At 42.6% G+C, this 22,641-nt stretch overlaps 1 protein-coding gene across 1 annotated transcript in view; it reads left to right on the forward strand.

Annotated features, from left to right (window-relative positions):
- The window catches only part of RPS6KA5 (ribosomal protein S6 kinase A5), a 133,251-nt gene that overhangs the window by 108,512 nt on the left and 2,098 nt on the right, over nucleotides 1-22,641 (forward strand). Inside the window, exons 9-16 of the mRNA XM_066344082.1 lie at nucleotides 2,914-3,075; nucleotides 4,732-4,857; nucleotides 5,246-5,379; nucleotides 6,066-6,159; nucleotides 9,554-9,724; nucleotides 13,348-13,539; nucleotides 21,018-21,177; nucleotides 22,306-22,469. Coding sequence (XP_066200179.1) covers nucleotides 2,914-3,075; nucleotides 4,732-4,857; nucleotides 5,246-5,379; nucleotides 6,066-6,159; nucleotides 9,554-9,724; nucleotides 13,348-13,539; nucleotides 21,018-21,177; nucleotides 22,306-22,469 — 1,203 coding nt within the window. The remainder of the gene's footprint in view (nucleotides 1-2,913; nucleotides 3,076-4,731; nucleotides 4,858-5,245; nucleotides 5,380-6,065; nucleotides 6,160-9,553; nucleotides 9,725-13,347; nucleotides 13,540-21,017; nucleotides 21,178-22,305; nucleotides 22,470-22,641) is intronic.

Consider the following 22,641-nt stretch of genomic DNA (forward strand, 5'->3'; position numbering starts at 1 on the left):
ATTTCTGAGTATTAGTTTCCATTTATGATCTCAGGATATCTGCTAATGGACTAAGGAGACTTTATTATATATATATATATTACTTCTCTCTCATGATCCACTGTGATACAGCTTTTAGATAGTGATTTTATCTCTTCTCAGGAGAAATTTTAGAAAATTCAAAAATCTACCTGTTTTCTTGGTTGCGTGTCAATAACAATTACTCATTTATTTTCTCTGTACTTGATACAGAGATTTTCTTATTCTGGAAAAGCCCCAATGAGACCATTCTACAAAACACCAACACATCTCAACTTAATTTACTCAGTTTTGTAAAAAAAAAGAAAGAAAGAAAGAAAGAAAAACAATAAATTTTAGATAACTGCAAAAAAAGTTAAATTGAGTTGGCTATTTCAGTTATTTCAATCTAAATGGTCAACCTGGGATACTGTGACCTTGATTTCTGAAAACCTGAGCTTATGACTTTTAAATAATTTCATTATATCAACAAGCATGACCTAAATATTTATGGTCTAAAGAGACCATCTAAGTTTTATTTTTATTCTGCAAACTGAGCTTTTACATTATTAGCACTAAAACATATTAAAATAGCTACCAAAGAAAAAAACTGCTGTTGCGTAAGCTTACATGCTGTTAATTTGTTTTTCTTTATTTTTAATTTATTGGATTGACATGGTTTCAAGTGTCCCACTTAATATCACACCCTCTACACACCTCGTTGTGCATCCCTATTGTTTTTTAAATGTAGAACAATAAATCCTAATTGAGAATAAGAATTGTCTCTCTGTATTCTGTACTCAAAATAGCACATTTATTTTAGTCTCTTTCTCAGGGTGTACCTCTTTCAAAGATTCATATGGCAAGAAAAGTCAGTGTTTGAACAAACAGTTTCTTATATCTTGTTCAGGAGTGTGGCTCAAAAATTAGTAAGACAAAATTCAAGCAAGTATTCAAGCAAAATACCCCAATTTAATATTTTCCTAAGGTTTTTTTTCTCCATCTTTAATATTTGTGGCTATAAAAGTAGTATATCTTTCTCCTTAAAGAAATTTCTCGAGCCCTGGCCGGTTGGCTCAGCGGTAGAGCGTTGGCCTAGCGTGCGGAGGACCCGGGTTCGATTCCCGGCCAGGGCACATAGGAGAAGCGCCCATTTGCTTCTCCACCCCTCCGCCGCGCTTTCCTCTCTGTCTCTCTCTTCCCCTCCCGCAGCCAAGGCTCCACTGGAGCAAAGATGGCCCGGGCGCTGGGGATGGCTCTGTGGCCTCTGCCTCAGGCGCTAGAGTGGCTCTGGTCGCAATATGGCGACGCCCAGGATGGGCAGAGCATCACCTCCTGGTGGGCAGAGCACCGCCCCTGGTGGGCGTGCCGGGTGGATCCCGGTCGGGCGCATGCGGGAGTCTGTCTGACTGTCTCTCCCTGTTTCCAGCTTCAGAAAAATAAAAAAAAAAAAAAAAAAAAAAATTAAAAAAAAAGAAATTTCTCTATAGCTTGGAATAGCAAATTTAGATTATTTAATTGCCTTGACTTTTTAAATGACAAAGACACTATAGGAAATAATCAGAAGTCTACTTGTAAAGACCTAAATGGAGCAGAGGTAGAGAAGATTATAATAGCATTCAATTTTCTATATACAGTACTAAATGTTATGCTAAAAACATACTTCTTTAAAATGATCTTACTCTAGAACTTCTTTCTCATATATGCACACTAGCCAAGCACACATCACATAATGGGAGACATTGCCCCACATAGAGGAAAGAACACTAAGTAAAAAGTCAAGAGACCATGTTCGAACCCTGACCCTTCCGCCAGCTAATGTTTAAGTGACATGGTTGGTTATTTCCAGGCTCAGTTCCCATCTGGATCAAAGAAAGAAGATACATGGAATGCTCTCTAAACCTGTTGTGGCTGAAAATTTTGCAGCCCTATCACTTAATGATTTTATCTCCGTTGCCTCCACAAGAGGGCATAATAAACATTTTATGTTAGTTGGTTAAACTTACTGAATGTCATCAACCCAGAATTGCAAGTTTCACATCTCCAAAGTCACCATGCATCTTACACTGGACAATATCTTGCTATTCTAATTGATAATGCTTTTTCTTTATAATGGTACATAAAATAATGGTATATCTTACTATCAATGACATCTTAGATTTGAAGAAATACATGAATAGGATATCCGTAGGGCTCAATTCAGTAGGTATTATCTGAGGTTGTTTTAAGTGACAGAAGGAGCATAAAAAAACAGCAGAGGGTTGAATTTGAATACTGTAGAACATCAATTTATCACACAGCAAGTGTCTGATGTGGGTGGCAAGGGGTCTGGGATTGTCCTGCGGGGAGAGAAGAGGCAGTGTTTAAAATGCTTGACTACAGGTGAATGAGAAAGGAGTGATTCATCAGTATGAATCATTTAAACTTACAGATGTAAACAAATACATGATTTATAGTGAGTTTATTTTCTAATCTGTCCAGATGACCAGGAGAAAAACGAATTAACACTGCCTCTAGAAAATAGGAGTCTGCTATTAGGCTTAGTAGTCATATCCACAGAGCATCTTAAAGCCCTTGATTACGGTTTATTTTTGTTTTTGTTTTGGCTTAACACCTTTCTCAGGAGGAGGCTGGGAACAAAAGTAATTTCTGTGGTCCCTAAGGGCAAACGAGGGTATCCTGTTGCCCCCTGGAGGACATGATGAGACTCCACACCAGGCCCGGCGTTGGCTGGAGCTGTATGGTGCAGTCAGAAAAAGTGCTCCTGCTTGTAAAAACATTACATTTAATCTTTAGTTAGAAATGTATGCCTCTCTACTGATCAATTAAAATCCTAGCCTGGCCATGTTATTCTTAGAAAATATATTTCGACTGTGCTGATTTTTACTTTGTACTAATTTTCTTCCCCTGTTTTAGAAAATAAATTGGGATGATTTAGCAGCCAAAAAAGTGCCTGCCCCCTTTAAACCGGTCATCCGAGATGAATTAGACGTGAGCAACTTCGCAGAAGAGTTCACAGAGATGGACCCCACCTACTCGCCCGCCGCGCTGCCCCAGAGCTCTGAGCGGCTGTTTCAGGTAAGCCCCGGACTGCACGGGTATGTTGACCGTGTGTGCTTTGGAAGGGGAGGTTACTTTCCCACAGGAAAGTTTCTTTTGGCATTTTAAAAACAGAATTCTCTCGCCCTGGCCAGTTGACTCAGTGGTAGAGCGTCGGCCTGGCGCGCGCAGGAGTCTCGGCTTCGATTCCCGGCCAGGGCACACAGGAGAAGCGCCCATCTGCTTCTCCACCCCTCCCCTCTCCTTCCTCTCTGTTTCTCTCTCTTCCCCTCCCATAGCCAAGGCTCCATTGGAGCAAAGTTGGCCTGGGCGCTGAGGATGGCTCCATGGCCTTTGCCTCAGGCGCTAGAATGGCTCTGGTTGCAACAGAGCGATGCCCCAGATGGGCAGAGCATCGCCCCCTGGTGGGCATGCCTGGTGGATCCCAGTCGGGCGCATGCGGGAGTCTGTCTGACTGCCTCCCCGTTTCCAACTTCAGAAAACAAACAAAAAAAAAAAACCCAACCCAGAATTCTCTCATCTCTTCAAAATTATTAAACACAGAGATTTGCAAATTGTTAACTGAAGCTTATGGTTTGTTAAATAGCAGACATTATTTATGTGTTTAATTTTGATACAAAAAAGTGGTTTTTTGCTTTTTAAAAAAATATTTAGAAAGAGTTTTGTGTTTAGAAAAGGATCTTTCTCCAACTTCAGATGAAACAGTCTAAGTATTAAGTGGCATCAGTTTCCCTCCTCCCCCTCCCACGAGTGTGCCGTGAGTGTGGCTGGGTCGGGCCCTCCACACCAGGGCTCGGAGCATCCCTGACACTAACGTCAGCCCGTGGCCGGGCACATAGTGGATGTTTTAAAAAGTGTTTGTTGAACGAGTGAATGTTCTCACTTGAACAGATTAATCATCCATCATTGTGTCACTTTTGATTGAGGACATCATTCTGCCACTTCATTTTATTCATTTTCTAAAACACAATTTTAAATCTAATTATTCTAAGGAAATTAATAAAAATCAAACGACTGCTGAATTAGAAACCTTCTGGAATGAAACGAGCTTTTTTTCTAGTTTGGAAAACAGTAGCACTTGGACAACTGCTTATTACCTTAACTCTACCTTTTTTGAGAAGTTAGTTGTGTTTATAAACAGACTTTTATCAGCAATGCAAAAGAATTACAGCTCCAGGTGAGATTTTGAGAGCAGAATAGAGAAGAGATTTTTTCTACCTTTAATGTAACTTGGTTTCAATTCTACCAGAAGATGGCATTATCTCCTTCTGAAAAGCAGTTTTTATTTTAATTTGAAATAAGGTTGCATTTTAGATTACAAATAAAATTAGAATCATCTTAAATATTTGAGTGTTTATTTTTTTTTTTTCTTGAATTGAGAACAAAAGTATTACAGTCTAGACTCCTGGCCAGCAAACTGCGGCTCATGAGCCACATGCGGCTCTTTGGCCCCTTGAGTGTGGCTCTTCCACAAAAGACCACGTGCGGGCGCTACCTCGATAAGGAATGTACCTACCTATATAGTTTAAGAAGTCTGGCTCTCAAAAGAAATTTCAATCGTTGTACTGTTGATGTTTGGCTCTGTTGACTACTGAATTTGCTGACCGCTGGGCTAGACCAGGCTCAGCTGGAAAATCGCCCATCTTTGTTCTTCCCCGTGCTTCTGTCGTTTAGGGCTATTCCTTCGTCGCCCCCTCCATCCTGTTCAAGCGTAACGCAGCTGTCATCGACCCTCTGCAGTTTCATGTGGGCGTGGAACGCCCTGGCGTGACCAACGTTGCCAGGAGTGCAATGATGAAGGTACGTAGATGTGGTTAATTAAGTGGCATCTTTATGGTTTAAATACCAATAATGATTAACATTGTCAGGTCCAATAAATTTAATAGACTAACCATTCGCCCAACATGTGACTTTTAAGAAATGAATAAATGGAAATTGTAATATTTGCCCTAGAGAATTATTGACATCAGTGTAAATGAGCTCCTTGTTATAATGATTGAAGATTATGTATCTTAAATAAGTGATATAAACATAGAAATAAGCTAAAGTAAGATGAATTTTAGAAGATTATAAGTGTATTCCATTCATATTTATTGACATTAATAATGTCCTGTTAGATTATAATTTTATTTGTCCCATGTGTACTACTACTATTTTCTTCAGTTAAATGATGTTGGTTTCTTATCAGGACTCTCCATTCTATCAACACTATGACCTAGATCTGAAAGACAAGCCATTGGGAGAGGGAAGTTTTTCAATTTGTCGGAAGTGCATACACAAAAAAAGTAACCAAGCGTTTGCAGTCAAAATAATCAGCAAGAGGTATGACCATTGCTGGCAGTCCCTTATGTATTCATCCGAGTCAACAGATTCTGTAAATTAAGATTTGTATTGTAAAGGGAATCAACGGTGTATTGTAAGGCTTGCTACCCACAGCTTTAGCCATTCAGCTTTTCAGCTGATCCGTTATACTTCTAACTCTAATAGATATTTTCTGATTAAGTTATCCGTTTCAGACATAAAGTATAGCATGATATACTTTTGACTTTATTATGAGAAAGCTCTTGGGGCATTGGTATTTAATCAGGCTTGCTTGGTGAGTTCAGCAGCTATTGTCAGTCCTGTTTATTGTATATAAATATTTGAAATCCTTTTTTAAAAAAATTTTTATTTAGCAATCTACTACTAGCTTTTAGAGCCAACTAGTTGTTTTGGTAACTGATTATTACCTCTATGATTATATATTCCTGTTACAAAATTGTCGGGCAAGTAGGACATCCATTTCTTCAGGTGATTAGCTCTTTCTGACTCAGAAGCAGTCTTTTCTCGGGAATAATGCATTCCTTGTTTTGGTGGGTGGTATGACTCATTACTTGCATGGGAACTTCATTTTGATATTTTGACACTTGTATTCTGAATACACTGTAAATAAAAACAAAAGTAGGGTTGGGACAATACTGACATAAAAACTTGGTGAAGAGGCTGGTAGAAACTGTTTCATCTTGTAGGATGGAAGCCAATACCCAGAAAGAAATAACAGCTCTGAAACTCTGTGAAGGACACCCCAACATCGTGAAATTGCATGAAGTTTTTCATGACCAGGTATTCCACGCTGTTTCTGTGCATGCTAATTCATACTCAAGTGTCTACTTTTTTTTTTTTTTTTTTTTTTTTTTCTTTTTTACCAGTTTTGTTGGTGCTGCTGGTTTGGAGTTAGGACACAGACCTCACCCAGCAGCCACAGAGAGCAGGGCAGCCGCTCCGCACACACTTACCCACCCCTTCCCCTCTGCGTTTCTCCCTCAGCAGTGGCCGTGTGACGGGAGGAGGCCGGAGGGCCAGGAGCCCAGGGCTGCTGCTACCTGCTGCACTGCACTTGTGACCAGTGCAGCTGCTCCCATCGTGCTTAGCCACTTCATGCCCAGGACTCAGCATTTCCACCCTTCAGCCTCCACTTGTAGACTAGATCGCAGAGGGCCGTAAGCCTAATTGGAGCAAGCTAAGGGACACACGGAGCAGAAAGGGGGATGCTTCCCTTTCATCTGCTCAGTCCAGGCCACAGTGCCGGCTCAGCACAGGCCATGTCATGCTGCCTCCTCTCCTACTCCCAGTCCTGGTGTTTAACAGGCACCTGACTCAGACCAGGTGACAGGCTGCAAGAGGAGCACCAGGGTCAGGTCCTTGTCTCCTCCCCAGTTCCTCCACTGCCATCTTCCACGACAGTTATCTTTTCCTCGGGGAATGGTGGGATGGAACAGCCCTGCCCAAGACAGCACGCTGAGGTGCTTTTAGCACGAGAGCTAAAACCACCCAGGTTTTACCAAAGAAGAAACAGATCAGAGATCTGTCCAAGATCACATAGCAAGCCAGTGAAAATCTCGTTGGGAAAATGTGGCCTCTGGTTCTGGGCTCTCTTCCTGTGCTGCTGTAGCACCCACGTGCTAGGAGAGCTGTGGCCCGCTTCTCTGCCACACTGAAATGTCCCCTGATGCTACGCCCAGGAGTGACACATCCTGGGGAGACCGGGTGGCAGCGGCATCAGCAACAACCGTTGCTGTTGACTGTCATACCTCATGCGGTCCAGGCGCTGTACCAGACGCGCTACCTGGATCGCCTTGTTCAGTCCTTACAGTAACCGTGAGATAAAAATGGGAGCTCACGGGTGGTAATGCCAGGGTCTCACAGTTTGTGAGTGCTAACGCTGGGCTCTCAACCCAAGCTGCCCAACTGCAGGGCAAGCTTTTAGTCACTTTGCTCTATTGCCTCAGGGGAGACGGAAACACAGCCTGGTTTTCTCATCTGGTGGGTGAGCAAAAATATCACCACCTTCTTGCTTTTTGGTTCTCACAGCCAGGAAACATCATCTTTGTAGCAAGAACTCAGGAGAAAATGCTCTTCCTGCTCCTCAACTGTCTCCACCTGTTTGGGCTGATCAGCCATAATGGAGGCAGCGAGTCCCCTGTCCCTGGGACGTGCTTAGGAGGAGCCTGGACCGTCTCCTGATGAAGATAATCTTCAATACCCACCTCTGGCTTTGCACCCGTCACCAGTACATCCCAGCAAAGACATTCACTCTCTGACTTCAGGCTGATGTCAGAGCTCAGAGACTGAATCCCTAATGTTTTATGCCACAAGCTATATTTATTATTTACTATTTTTATATTTAAGAGTTACTAGAATATAAATGATACCTGATACAGTCCTATAGGTACTAGTATAAATATATTGTCATTCTAATATGCAATTGATATCTTGGGTTGTTTTATCTATGATGGTGACAGTTGTCTAAATCATCCCCAATCCATACAGTCTTGTTTTCAACTCATGAGTGAAATCTATTGAGGGCGGGACTTCCTCCTTTGGCTGTGCTTTAGTATAGTTCATTTTCTATACCATAATTCATGCTTTACTGCTTTATTCACTTCCTATCACTGTGGTAACCAATTACCACAAACCTGAAACAATACAAATGTCTTATCTGCAGTCTGGAGATCAGAAGTCCCAAATCAGTCTCACTGGTGTCAGTGAGGGTGTCAGCAGGGCTGGTTCCCTCTGGAGGCCCTAAGGGACAGTCCATTCACTTGTCTTTCTCAGTGTCTAGAAACTGCCCACGTTCCTTGGCTTGCACCCCTGCACGCACCACTCCCATCTCCTGTTTCGTAATCCCATCTCGTACTGTTGAGGCTGTTGGGTAAGTGAGATAGCCTCCCTGTCTCCAGATCAGTCACCACAACTGCAGACCCCTTTACCGGGTCAGGTAACAGCCACAGGTTCTGGGCAATGGAATCGGGCTGTCTTTGGAGGACCATTATTCAAGCTACCACATACACATTTTCTCACTGTTACCCATTTTATTTGTAAGGGCCCTAAAGTTACTTCATATCCCCAATGTCATTAAGTAAGAGAACTGGTATTCAAATCCAGGTCTGACTCTAATATCTATTTTTTAAGCCACTATAAGGTAGGTATTGCCCTCCTTTTTAAATAAAAAAGCTCACAGGCATATACTTCTAATAGACCTTCAACTTTGACCTTATTTGTGTGATGTAGAAACTCAAATTGGCTTGATCGCCAGGAGCCTGAGAATAGTTCTCTTACTAAAAGGGCCCTGCACTCTTGACCATTTGCCCAGTTGGTATTTATAATTGTCTTTTTTGTGATGCAAGTTTTCTGGATTTTGCGAATTCAAAGCACCATTTTGTTGTTTGAGTAACGTTGGTATTGGTGCTATATAGTACTCAGCACCTGGATCTGAATATTGATTTGGTAGTTTTTAAACTGTTTGTGTTCATTCGAGAGCTAATATAATTTCTTTGCTTTTTGAGAGCTATGTTCCTTTCTTTATGAAATGTACGAAAAGCAGAGTAAGTGCACTGCTCACAAGAATGAGGGGATATTTCAAAATGGATATGGAGTGTTGAAATATCCCCTCATTCTTGTGAGCAGTTATATAACATTAAACAAGTTAAGATAATGCCATTGGGATCAAAAGCAGTTATTAAAAAAACAAAACCAAAAAGCCCTGCAGTGAGTTATGGCTATTAACAGGAACCCCGAAACTTCATCTGCTAAGCCCTGACAGGAAGTTCAAAGTGGCATCACCAAACAGCGCCTTTTACAGACGTCGGGGTTGGTAATCTTGTATATTGTTTAAAGCAGCCATTTTCATGTTACAGTGCTAGATCACACTTTAAGAAGAAAACATGTCAACTTGATAGAGAGGGTTGGAATGGAATTCAAATGAAAGAGTATAAAGACTTCGCTGCAGTACTTGAAATTTTCCATTACCAAAATAGAACTCTAAAAATGCCACCTTCCGTTTTAGCGCTTTAAAATACAAGGATCGCTGTGGATTTTAACAAAGGCTCATCTATGTTTATTTGTGGTAGTTCATAGCCAATAATTGTTTTACATGTTAATAAATATATAAAGAATAAATATAAAGAATACATAATGTTCATTAAGGCCCCCCACCTTGCTCCTCTTTCTTTCCTAGCTTCACACGTTTCTGGTGATGGAACTTCTGAATGGGGGAGAGCTGTTTGAACGCATTAAGAAGAAGAAACACTTCAGTGAGACGGAGGCCAGCTACATCATGCGGAAGCTTGTTTCTGCTGTGAGCCACATGCACGACGTTGGAGTGGTGCACAGAGACCTGAAACCCGAGGTAGAGAGGACACGTTCTCTCCCATCAGCCCCTCCGGCCTTATTATTAAATATTCCCCAGATGTGTGAGCTTTTTTTATTTTTACTTTCAGGTTTTTCTGCTAAATAGATACTTGGAAATATCATGTTCTTTGGATTTTTTTTTCTATCTTTTTTAGTCTAAAATAAATGTCTTTTTTTTTTTTTTTTTTTTTTTTTTTTTGCCAGCTAATCATCTCAAGGCTATATTTGTAAGTGTGAGAGCCTTTTATGGAAGAAATACTTGATGCAACAGTTGTGTACTAAAAATAGCAATGGAAATTTTTGTTAGCAGAAAATAATATTCCTTCTATATGTATACCATTTTAGAAGGGTTTGTTTAATGGTGTATTTTAAAACCTTATTTTTCACATTTGTAATCAGATCGATTAGCTCATGAATAGGAGTGCATATAATTTTGTTCTACATATTTAAACATAGAGAATTGTCTTGGTTTAATCAATTATGCCATCTTTGTATGTGCTTTCCTTTGCTCATGTACTGTAATATTTATAGAACTGTGTAGCAATGCAGAAGTAGCACTTTTTAAAATATACTTCTTCTTTGAAAAGGTTAATAAAAATGGTTCTAACTCTAGAATGATCCCTTTTTAGTATCAGATATAAGAAAGTTCCTTCCTTTTAGAAAATCATCAAAGTAATAATGAAATTTTAAAAGCAAACCCAATAATTTATAAAAGAATAACAATGAAGCATCCTTTACTGTATGTAAAATTATACATATTTCCTCTTTAAAATAGAATACCATGGCCCTGGTCAGTTGGCTCAGTGGATAGAGCGTCAGCCCAGCATGCAGATGTCCTGGATTCAAGTCCCGGTCAGGGCACACATGAGAAGCAACCATCTGCTTCTCTTCTCCTCTCTCTCTTCCCCTCTTGCAATCAGTGGCTTGATTGGTTCTAGCATAGCCCCAGGATAGCTGGGTTGAGCTGAGCGTGGGCCTCAGGTGCTGAGGATAGCTCAGTTGATTTGAACATCAACCCCAGACCGGGGTTGCCGGTGGATCCTGGTCGGGGTGCATGTGGGAGTCTGTCTATCTCCCCTCCTCTCCCTTAAAAAAAAAAGAATACTATTTTTAATTACTGTGTGATTATAATGCATTTTCAAGTATATTTAAGATTATTTATTTGGTGTTTATTTTTTGTGTGTCAGACCACAAAAGAATGTTTAGCAGAAGGCACCATTTTTGCCTTTTATTTAAATATCTTGGATTATTGGTGGGAAGAGGTTTTTTAAAATGGAATTATGTATGTGTTCAAATATAATTGACGTTATTCATATAACTAGTGGTTAGTCGAAAACGAATTTGTTCTAGGCACTCGCAGCTCTGATAGCTGCCCCTCCGCTTCCTTCACCGCAGCGCTCACTCTCCTACATGACGCCCCCTGAAAATATGGCGCTCTGTGCAGTGAAGATTAGCTGTCTATTTTTAAATGTGCAAGCACACCACTTAAATGTTTTCTTGGTAGCTGAGGAACAAGCATGTAATTTTTTTTAATTGAAAGATCTGTTCCATGACTGTCGAATTCATTTTCACATGTTTTATTCTTTGATAACTGGCCATCTGTCATCTCGTGAGTCTTGAACGATGCAGCTGTCCTCTGCAGAATGTAGTTTGCCTTTCTGTCTTACCTATACTTCATTCTTCTCATTTGTTGTAAAACTTTTCTCTGGCGTAGGCATTTGAAATGGGGACTTGTCATGTCTTGTAGGACATTCTACTACAATTATAATCCTAAATCAAAAAAAAATTTTTTTGGAGAAATGAAAATGTACCTATTTTCATAATGAAAGAGCTTTCACTTTGACTTTTAAATGGCAGCGTGTATTATTTCCAAACTGAAAATGTAATACTTTTCCCAGTGATGTAGCATTTAAAGATCTGATTATGTATTTTTTGGGACATAGTTATGTGGCATTCATTTTTTGCATAGGCAAAAGTCCTAAATTCTAGGTGAGAATCAGATAAATTTAGAAGCTGGCTGACATTCTTGGTAAGCTGCTTTTTATTTGTTGCAGTGGGTTCCCATGCTCTTGGAAGATTAGGAAAAATTATATCAAATTAGTTTCAGGCAGAGCTTGAGACAAGGATACAAGGAGATTGAGTGGTTACTCCCTTTCTTTGGCAGCTGTTGACTTCCGCTCCAAGCGGGAGGAGAGAGGAGAGGGTTAGGGAGTGCCATCTGCTCTCTACTTCAAGGACTAAGGTCACGGAAGCCCACTGCCATGCTTAATAAGGAGTAAACTGAAGCCCTTTTCAAGGATCTGGGCTCAGTGACGACAGGGCCCAGGTGTGCTTGACTCGCAGGTCTGGAGGTAGCCCTGCAGGGGAGCTCAGGAGTCGTTTGCTGAAAGATGTGTCCCAAGTACACATTCCGTAAACCCCACCTGTGACTTCAGTTGTGGTAAAGCCTTCCAGATAATTATATCATATTTTAATTTCACTACAAATTCAAGATTAAGCATTGCATGATAGAACATATTTTTAAACTTTTTAGTTAATTTTTTTTCTTCCCACTCTACTTATTTTTAACTTCTGAATATAAGGCTTAGAAGATTTTTCTTCTTTGTATCAGTGAAGCCTTCTGTGATGTTTTTTATTTCAGTAAGAATAATATTAGCAAAGCAAATGATGTTGCTAGGCTAGGGAATAATTTAATGAACATTGAAGACATAATAGGTTTTCTTAGCATGCCTATAGACATTGTAGTCGGATTTACCTACTGTGGGTTCTGGCTTGACGTGCTGATAAAAATGGTGGTTTGGGCATCAGTACAGTTAGCATTTGTTAAGGAGGTAATAAATATAAAAAGTAGTACAGTAAAACCGTGGGATTGAGAAGCCTTAGTGGGTGAATGATTCAAAAATAACAGTGTTTTCTGAATAATTGAGGTATAATATTCATAAGCATCAAAAAATGTTTAAGTATTAAATGTTTGGGGAAAAAGTTCTGAAATTTATGTTACTACCATGTCTTCTTTAATAAGCTAAACTAGATCTTATATAAATATTTATTTATGACTTAATTCAATAGATGCATATTCATCAAAACATCCACTGTCTGCCTGCACCAGACCCTCAGGATGGAGTCATAGTAGATAAGGTGGACACACCACACAGTATCTACCCTGGAATTACGGTCCAGTGGGGACGGAGACATTGAATTAATAATGCACAGCTGTTAAGAGCGAGGAAGGAACTGTAAGGAGTGCTGGGAGGAAATACAGAAGCAAGCCCTGACTTCAGTGTGGTGGCAAGGCTGGGCGGTGGCTCTGAATGGAGATCGGGCTCGCCTGTGCCGGCTTGGAAGGGAGCTTGGCAGAGGAAGTGGAACGCGGGCACAGAGTTCCAGAGAAGCATAGGCAAAGGCATGGTGTCGCCAAAAATGCTTCACGTGACACTGTACCATTGAAGTAACACAACAGATCACAAAGCAGAGAACAATAGGACACTGGCATCCAGCCCCCGCCCCTCCCCCTGGGACCCTCTCTGTGTCTGAGTCCTGTATCAATATATAATTTACATAAACGGCATCACCAAGTCCCATGACGTTTTAATGAGAGACTGATGTGTTTGTATCTTGCAGAATCTATTGTTCACTGACGAAAATGACAATTTAGAAATTAAAGTAATTGATTTTGGGTTCGCACGCTTAAAGCCACCTGACAACCAGCCGCTCAAAACCCCGTGCTTCACTCTCCATTACGCTGCCCCAGAGCTCCTGAACCACAACGGCTACGACGAGTCCTGTGACCTCTGGAGCTTGGGTGTCATCTTGGTGAGTTCATTTCAGGAGAGCCATTAAACCCAGGCAGTTCTTAGATGTCCTCTGTACCTGTCTCTTTCTTTGCAGTTTTTCCTAAATTCATGGAAAAATGGGCAGATTCGTTTCTTTTCAGTTAGGGTACTGACACAAGGCTGTTTCCCTTAAACATTTACATTGTACACAGTGTAGGAATTTTGATTTGGGCTTATTTTGAAATAGTTAAGGCAGCTGTGTTTCATGTGACTAAAACAGTTAAATATATAGTTTTAAGAGTGTATTTTCAAAAGATTTGCATACTAGATATAATGTGAAAATCGTGAAGTTACTCAATAGAATAACATTAAAAATGTATTCTTTGAGTTTCTAAGACTAAAAGTGTAATTAAGGAATATGATTTAGGATAAATTAACAAGTTAACAGATAAAATTAGAAATGTTTATGGTAATTTATAATAATCAGGGTAAGCATACTTTTCACAAAAATGTCCTTGGCTACAGTGATCAAAAATAGAACATTAAGCTAGCAAAATCTTTGCGTATTTATTCTCAAAATAGCTTTGCTTTTTATGCACGTAATTTGTAATGCATAATCTTAGGGAGAAATTTTCAGACAGTACAGAAAGGTAGACGAAAAAAGTGAGCTCACTCGTAATCTCATCATACAGAGACGATGCTATATAAGCTCTCACTATTCCTTATTTTTCTACTAGTAGTTCTACATACATGTACATATATTTGGGGTTTTAGAAAATGAGATTATAATATACACATAGTTTAAATCTCAGAAGTTTAACCATTTACTAATGTGAAGTTAGCATTTTCCAGTTTTTCATTAATTTAAACTGTACAAATGAATTTTTTTATATATATACTTACATTTACCTGATATATACTTACATTTACCTGATTTGTTTAGAATAGATTTCTAAGAGAAGGGTATGCACATCTTTATTTGGAAATCTGTGCCTTGACTTCTGGAAGTTTTTCCTATTACATTGTCATGAGCTGCATGCCGGTACATGGAAGACTACCAATTTCAGGCTTCCGAGTTACTTCCTGCTCTCGTCATTTGCACACATTTCTGTGATGAATGTTGTCTGAGCATCTTGTCCTGTGTTTGGACACTTGTACTTCTCTTGTCTGCATTGCTGTTTATGACCTTTGCCCACTTCCCTGTGGGAAATTTTTCTTCCTGAATTTTAAAGCTCTATTGAAGATTTTAATTCTGTCTGCCATTAATATTGGAAATGGTTTTATCCAGTGTGTTGTTTGTTCAAAAACTTTATTTATAGTAATATGGGATTCTAATTTTGTTTTTAGAGGATTTAAATAGAAATTTTATTTTTATTTCTATGTAGTAAGATACATCTGTCTGTTCCTTTGTGGTATCCGGCTTTGATGTCAGAGCTTGCCTCTACCCCTACCCCAATCCAAGGTTATAAAAATATTCTCCTAAATCTTCCTGGAGAATTATATGTATTTTTAGAGTTTAATTTGCACTCCATCTGGGGTGCGTTTTGCTGTGGCTTGTTTTCTCCTAGTGGCTAGCCAGGTGTCCCTGCCGGATGGCTCGTTTGCTTCAAGCTTTATATGGTTTTCATGTCAGTAATTTTAAGTCATCCTTTCTAATGTTCAAACTAAAGTGACATATTTATGAATCAGACTTTTTAGATAAAAATAAACAACTAACTTTTATAGATATGAGAGTTTTATTTAAGGTCTTAAACATTACTAGCACTCTCCTAAAAAAAAAAGTCTTAATAAAAAAGCAGCCTTTTGTTTTTTATATTGATGTAAGATTACCCCTTTTAAGAGAACCCTTACATCTAAGATAAGCCAATTATAACCATCAACCTTTTTTTAGGTTGTAAAAGACAGTCTTAGACGTGCAGGCAGGTATTTTAGAGCTCCCGAATTGAGGCCGTTTCTATGGAAATAACTTCGTGTGGTGGTGTGGACGGAAGTCATGCTTCTCTCTAGATCTGAGTGCCGAGTTCTTTAGAGAAACAGGGAACAAAGAACCAGTTAAATGATACCACAGGAGTACAATCACAGCGTCCATGTTGTGTGAAGTTCTACAGGACAAATCACCCACTTCCTCCACCAAATAAGTTATAAGAAAAAATAGCATGGGAACCTATAGATTGAAAGACACACAAGAAACAGTGCTTGCATTTTACTTGAATTGTGATTCAAGCATATTCTAATTTTTTTTTCTTTTCTTTTTTTTTTTTTAGAGTCAGAGAGAGGGATAGATAGGGACAGACAGACAGGAACGAGGAGAGAGGAGAAGCATCAATCATCAATTTTTTTTGTTTTGTTTTGTGGGTTTTTTTGGTATTTTTCCGAAGCTGGAAACGGGGAGAGACAGACTCCCGCATGCGCCCGACCAGGATCCACCCGGCACGCCCACCAGGGGGCGACGCTCTGCCCACCAGGGGGCGATGCTCTGCCCCTCCAGGGTGTCGCTCTGTTGCGACCAGAGCCACTCTAGCACCTGGGGCAGAGGCTAACGAGCCATCCCCAGCGCCCAGGCCATCTTTGCTTCAATGGAGCCTCGGCTGCGGGAGGGGAAGAGAGAGACAGAGAGGAAGGAGAGGGGAAGGGTGGAGAAGCAGATGGGCGCTTCTCCTGTGTGCCCTCGCCGGAAATCGAACCTGGGACTCCTGCACGCCAGGCTGACGCTCTACCACTGAGCCAACCGGCCAGGGCTTTCAATCATCAGTTTTTCATTGTGACACCTTTGTTGATTGCTTTCTCATATGTGCCTTGACCGTGGGCCTTCAGTAGACTGAATAACCCCTTGCTCAAGCCAGCGACCTTGGGTCCAAGCTGGTGAGCTTTTTTCTCAAACCAGATGAGCTCACGCTCAAGCTGGTGACCTCGAGGTCTCGAACCTGGGTCCTTCTGCATCCTAGTCCGATGCTCTATCCACTGCGCCACTGCCTGGTCAGGCAAGCATATTCTAATTTCAATGCTATTTATTAAATTCAAACTAAATCTAACTCATACAGATGTACTTATAGAAAGCATGTAACACAATTGGAAAAATTTAAATATTGATTGAATATTAAATTATACAAAGGAATGACTGCTAATGTTTTTTGGGTGGATAATGATATTGTGGCTGTGGTTTTTAAAAATGTTTGTCTTTTAGAGATAATGAGGTGCGGGCCAGTGACTTAGTGGATAGAGCGTCAGTCCAGCATATATGTATATCCTGGGTTCGATTCCTGGTTGGGGCACACAGGAGAAGTGACCATCTCTTCTCCACCCTGTTCTGCCCCCTTCTCTCTCTTTTCCTCTCCTGCAGCCAATGGTTTGATTGGTTTGAGCATCAGCCCTGGGTGCTGAGGATAGCTCAGTTGGGCTGAGCATGTCAGCCTCAGGTGCTAAAAATAACTCAGTACTCAAGCATCAACCCCAGACCGGGGTTGCCAGGTGAATCCCAGTTGGGATGCATGTGGTAGTCTGCCTCACTATCTCCCCTCCTCTCACCTAAAAATAATAAAAAAAAGATACATAATGAAATACAGATGGAAAACAAAGTGAACACCTAAATTAAACTGTCAAGAAAAAAGAATGCTTTGCAAATGTTTCCACACAAGTGAATACATATCTCCAGAGGATCTAGACACGAAGCCTGAATGATCCCATAGCAAGTGCAGAGTTTACTTAGAGTCTCCTGTTCTGCCTTAGAAATCAGTGGTCCTTTAGCATGTTGCAGCTACTAAACATGAGTGTGGGTATTTTAGTATGCACATAACTGCTGTTTCCCCCACTGAATAACAGATACTTCGGGAAGATGCGTGACGGCATACATGGCTTTGGTTACAACCCCGTCTGCCTCATGGAGGTGCAGTCCCCATCGGAAACATGGATTATATATAAGTACATCTGTATGAGTTAGATTTAGTTTGAATTTAATAAATAGCACTGAAATTAGAATTTACTTGAATCAGAATTCAAGTAAAATGCAAGCACTTTCTTATGTGTCTTTCCATCTATAGGCTCCCGTGCTATTTTTTTCTTGTGACTTATAACACACAGGATTGAACTGAATAGAAGTGACACCCAGCCTCCATCAGCTCGGAGGGCCATAACCAAGCACCGCAGACGGGGCCTTAGACAACAGGCACTCATGTTCTCACGGTTCTGGACGTTGGGAAGTCCACTATCCAGGGGCCTGCACGGGGTGTCCTCACATAGCCTTTCCTCTCGTACTTGGAGAGGGAGTGAGCAAGCTCTCAGTGTGTCTCTGGGTACCCACGCTAATCCTGTCCAGTCAGAACCCCTCCCTGTGACCGCATTTCACTTACATTACCTCAGTTGAGGCCCCGTCTCCAGATCCAGTCACACTGGGGGTTGGGTTGTCAACATCTGGACAGATATGTACAAACATACACACACAATATGATGATACAATACATATATATGGACCATAGAGATTTAGTTTTCCCACCCAACAGCCTGTTGCATGTTTCTTTTACAACGGAAAGCAAGAAAATTCTATTTGTAAAGGTTGCTTATATTTTGCCACATACGTACCCTTAAGAAGTGGGGTGGGAATAAGAAGTGGAGCAGATTTGGGGGAACTGTTTGGCGTATGACTAAGCTTGTGCACACCAAAGGACCCAGCAGTTCTCAGATCTGTAGCCCCTAGTGGGCATTTTTGTGTACCAAAGGACATGTACAAGAAAATAGCACGTTTCACAGTTCCCCACATTGCAAACGAGTCAGATGTTCATCAACAATAGAACAATACTAGGTGGGCTCCCCAGAAAGCAGAAGCTAAAGCTACAGCTTATGTTTTATCAAGTCCCCAAGGAGCAGCGTCCGGAGAAGCGGGAGCGAGGAGAGAGGGCGAGCAGAGGCCACACTACTGGGCTGCCACCAGCTCAGTACCAAGGCAGCCGGCTGCCGGACTTCAGGAACCCGAGACCTAACTGAGGAGACCCTGCGTTTGCAGGACAGAAACCGGGGCTGTAAAAGTGGGTCATGTACCCATCGGGTCTAGATCTGGGAGGCCTAGCACCCACAGATCGGCCATCTGTTCAGCACAGTCCCCAGAGACAGAGCTCCAGGCTCACTGGGTATTGTCCTGTGTTGGTGCCTTTACTGAGCTTTTCATGTTCTGACAAGCCAGCCGCACCCAAGTGAAGGGAATGCAGCCCATCCATCAAGGAGGCTCAGCTACCTCTCTTCCTCCATCAGATGGTCATTGGGAGCCCCCCAATATGGCATAGGCCTGAGGGCTGGAAGAAGCAGCGGTGCCGCAGAGAGGTGGCACGCACCTGTGTGTGGAATGTATTGCCGTCTGGACCTCCTGGGACTCATGCTGAGTGTGCCATGTCCACCGTGCATGGATTGCTGCTGCAGCTCTGTGGATCGATGCATCTGCTGATCCTAGTGCACAGTACACTGCTGAGACCACTTGTTTGGACACTCAGAGTCTCGTAGGGCCCAGTGGCATCCCAGTGTCATCAAAAAGGGACCAGGACCAAGGAGGGTCTACCTCAGCATAGTCTGCAATGTGTGGGTTCTTGACATTGTGTAGAAAAGATTTCATGGCACGTGTCCATGTAATTTTGCGAGTAGTTATTAAAGCTGGGGACAGGGAAACAAAGGAAAGGCTTAAGAGAGAAGAGGCAAGATCACAGTAACAGGAGTGAGCGTAGACTGGGCTGCCTAGACTCGGGAAAGGAAGTCGCAGTAACAGAAGTGTGCCATGCTGGGCCACGTGGACAATGGAAGGAAGTTACAGAGGCAAAAGAAGTGAATGACACTGGACTTCGTGGACTCGGGCAACAAGTTGTAGAAGCAGAAGGAGAGTCCCTGGACACAGGTTCAGAGGTTAGCCCAGGATGAGCTGCCACTGCCTGCTGTTCCCCCGATTGCAAGTCTCACGGGGGCACTTGAGTTTAGGTGAAAGAAAGCAAAGTATAGGCCTGAGGACGGTTTGCAGGCATGCGTATCAGTGCCAGAGCCATGTTGACTTGTACCACATTCAGCGTGGCAGCTGATCCTCCTGGCCCGTTTTAGCCATGAGCTGTCATTCCTTTGGTGCGTACACTGTTCCTGTTCTCAGTCCCTCCTCCTCACAGACTGTGCTTCCTAGTAACATAATTGTGTGTAAGCTTTTGCTTTAGACTCTGCTTTCTGGGGAACCCAGGCCGAGATAGCTGGTGCTACCAGTGACCTGGAATGCAGAGCTTAGGAGGGGCTTTGAAGGTGCACGTCTCCACCCCAGTTCCCACAGGGGTGGGGTCCCTGTTGCCCTCCAGCCAGAGAAAGAGGAAGGGGTAAACAGAGTGAGGCCAGGCTGGAGGGAGCTGGCTTTTTGTTACCAAGTGCAATGGAGTGCTTGATCTTGCTGAAGAACTTGTCCCAGAGGGTTAACTAATTTCCCAAGCTAGTAAATCAAAAAGCACTTGTTTGAAGCCAGGTGTGCCTCTCAAGTTCATTTGTCCCCTTCTGCACCACATGTCCTCTGTGCAGGGAGGATGGCCGAGGACAGAGACCTAGTTAGATTGGTGGACTTTGCCAGCTGAAGAAAGCAGATGGTGTTGTGAGGACACTTGGTACTTGTGCGGCCAGGGAGGTGGAGGGACTGTCGGTAGGGACAGTGGGGTTGAAGCCCGGGAAATGCAGAGGCTGAGGCCCACGGGGAGCGTGTGGGGAAGCCAGTGAAGGGCTGAGTGCGTTAACGTCACTCTGGGTCTGTGTGAGCGCTGACGGAGAGAAGGAGGGTAGAAGGGGCAGGGAGACTGCTGGGTGTAATGTTGGGCAGCCTCTCTGAGCCAGTGGACTCGAGTTCAGTCTGCTGTAGTCACAGCCTTCCCTACCAAGGATTTAGGAGGGTTGGGTTTGTTTTTTTTAAGATTTTTGTCTCTGTTCTACAGATGTCCTAGCATTTCCCTCCTTAGAACAACTATTTCTCTTGTTATATTGTTGAAATTAGAAACCAGTTTCTTCTCCTTGTCTTCTATTTTCAAACTCTCCAATCCCACGAGTATAGTCTTTATTCTTCTCAGGCACAACTTTCTTTTTCAGAAAGTCCACATTTGCCCAGAGCCTCCCGGTCTCAGGTAACCTAAATGGTCGCGTGTCCTCCCCCTGCCTGGGTCTCGGACATACACCTTTCATCCTTCTTACTTGGGCTTTGTTGACTGCCTACCTGACTCTTAGTTTTTCTTTTTTATGTTATTTTTATTATTCTGCCTGGGAATTTCTGCCAGCGGGTGGAGGAGTAAGAAGTATTAACTCATAGTTGCTTCACTTCAGTTGTTTATTGATTGCTTATCATATGTGTCTTGATCAGGCAAGCCCAGGGTTTCAAACCAGTGACCTCAGCATTCCAGGTTGACACTTTATCCATTGCGCCATCACAGGCCAGGCAGAAGTCACATACTCTTTAAAACCCAGCAACGATAATCATAATAAACTGTTGAATGAAACATTCTGTTTTGTTTCTCCTTTTTTTCTCAATAGTATACAATGTTGTCTGGGCAAGTTCCATTCCAATCTCATGACCAAAGTTTGACATGTACTAGTGCAGTGGAAATCATGAAGAAAATTAAAAAGGGAGATTTCTCCTTTGAAGGAGAAGCCTGGAAGAATGTATCCCAAGAGGCTAAAGATTTGATCCAAGGTAAGAATCGAAGGGAATTCTACATTTTATGTGATGTGCAGTGACTGAAGTGGAATCATGCCATTACACGTTTTCTGTTAATTACACTAGGAACCCATGTGTTCTCAAAGGTTTCCAGGCTACTGTGTTGGACCTTTTCTTCTTCTTTTTCCTCTTTACCAAGGGAGAGGAGAGGAAATAGAGAAACAGATTCCCACGTATGCCCCAATCAGGATCCACTTGGCAATCGCCATCTGGGGCCACTGCTCTGCCCTTCTGGGGCCATGTTCTCAACAGAGCTATTTTTAGCACCTGAGGTAGAGGTTCCGTGAGCCATTCTTAGTGCCTGGGGCTGATGCACTTGAACCAGTCGAGCCATGGCTGCAGTAGGGGAAGAGAGAGAGAAAGAAGAGGGAAGAAGAGGGGTGGAGAAGCAGATGGTCACCTCTCCTGTATGCCCTGGCCAGGAATCAAACCCTGGACATCCACATGCTGGGCCAGTGCTCTACCACTGAGCAAACCAGCCAGGGCTGGGCCTTCTTATCAGAACATTCTCCCTCAGTAGTCTAGTCCTCAGCCACCACGGGAACTAGCCTTGGGTGGGATTCACCAGCATCCTGGTCTGACCCCTCCAAATGGAACCTGCAGTTCCTTCCTCTCCACCTCGCTCTTTCGCACGGTCAGGGAGCCAGGTCACCAGTGCAGGAAGCTGGGCCCCACCTGGCCCTGCCTTCTTCACCTTCCATAGCAGTCTCTCAGTCCTCCTCATTCATGACTTCTCTTCTAAGATCCTACAACATCCTTTCAACTGGCCTTACTTCCTCTGACTTGGCCTGTCAGTCATCGATCGGCAGAGTGACCTTCCTAAGACCCACATGTGCCCACACTTCTCTTCTGTAAGGCTCCTTCAGAGACTCCATTGACTTCCAGTCGGACTTCGTCACGGAGCCTTCACGACGCGGCCCTGGCCGCCTCCGCTCACTGTCGCCTCACCCCACCAGTGCGGAGCACTCGGGTTCCTCAGCTGTGCCGGCTTCCGGATGCCAGCGCGCCTGCGCCTGTGCTCTTCCTGTGATCGTGTCTGAGGTTGACTTGACACTGTTTGACATAGCAAATCATAAAATAAAAATATCTTGTTTATTCCCACAGGACTTCTCACAGTGGATCCAAATAAAAGGCTTAAAATGTCTGGCTTGAGATACAATGAATGGCTTCAAGATGGCAGTCAGCTGTCCTCTAATCCTCTGATGACTCCCGACATTCTAGGATCTTCCGGAGCCGCTGTGCACACCTGCGTGAAGGCCACCTTCCACGTAAGGGCCTTGCTGTGCACACGGAGGGGGTTTGGGAAGGAATCCGACTCTCGATAACCTCAGAGACATGCCCTTAGTAATACATGTAACACAATGTGACCTTTCCACTCTAGGTGTTTTCATAAATCCCTTCCCGGTACGCACACATTTATAAACAGAAAGCGCGTGGGGA

The sequence above is a fragment of the Saccopteryx leptura genome, chromosome 6 (genome assembly GCF_036850995.1).
Source record: "Saccopteryx leptura isolate mSacLep1 chromosome 6, mSacLep1_pri_phased_curated, whole genome shotgun sequence".
NCBI classification, from domain to species: domain Eukaryota; kingdom Metazoa; phylum Chordata; class Mammalia; order Chiroptera; family Emballonuridae; genus Saccopteryx; species Saccopteryx leptura.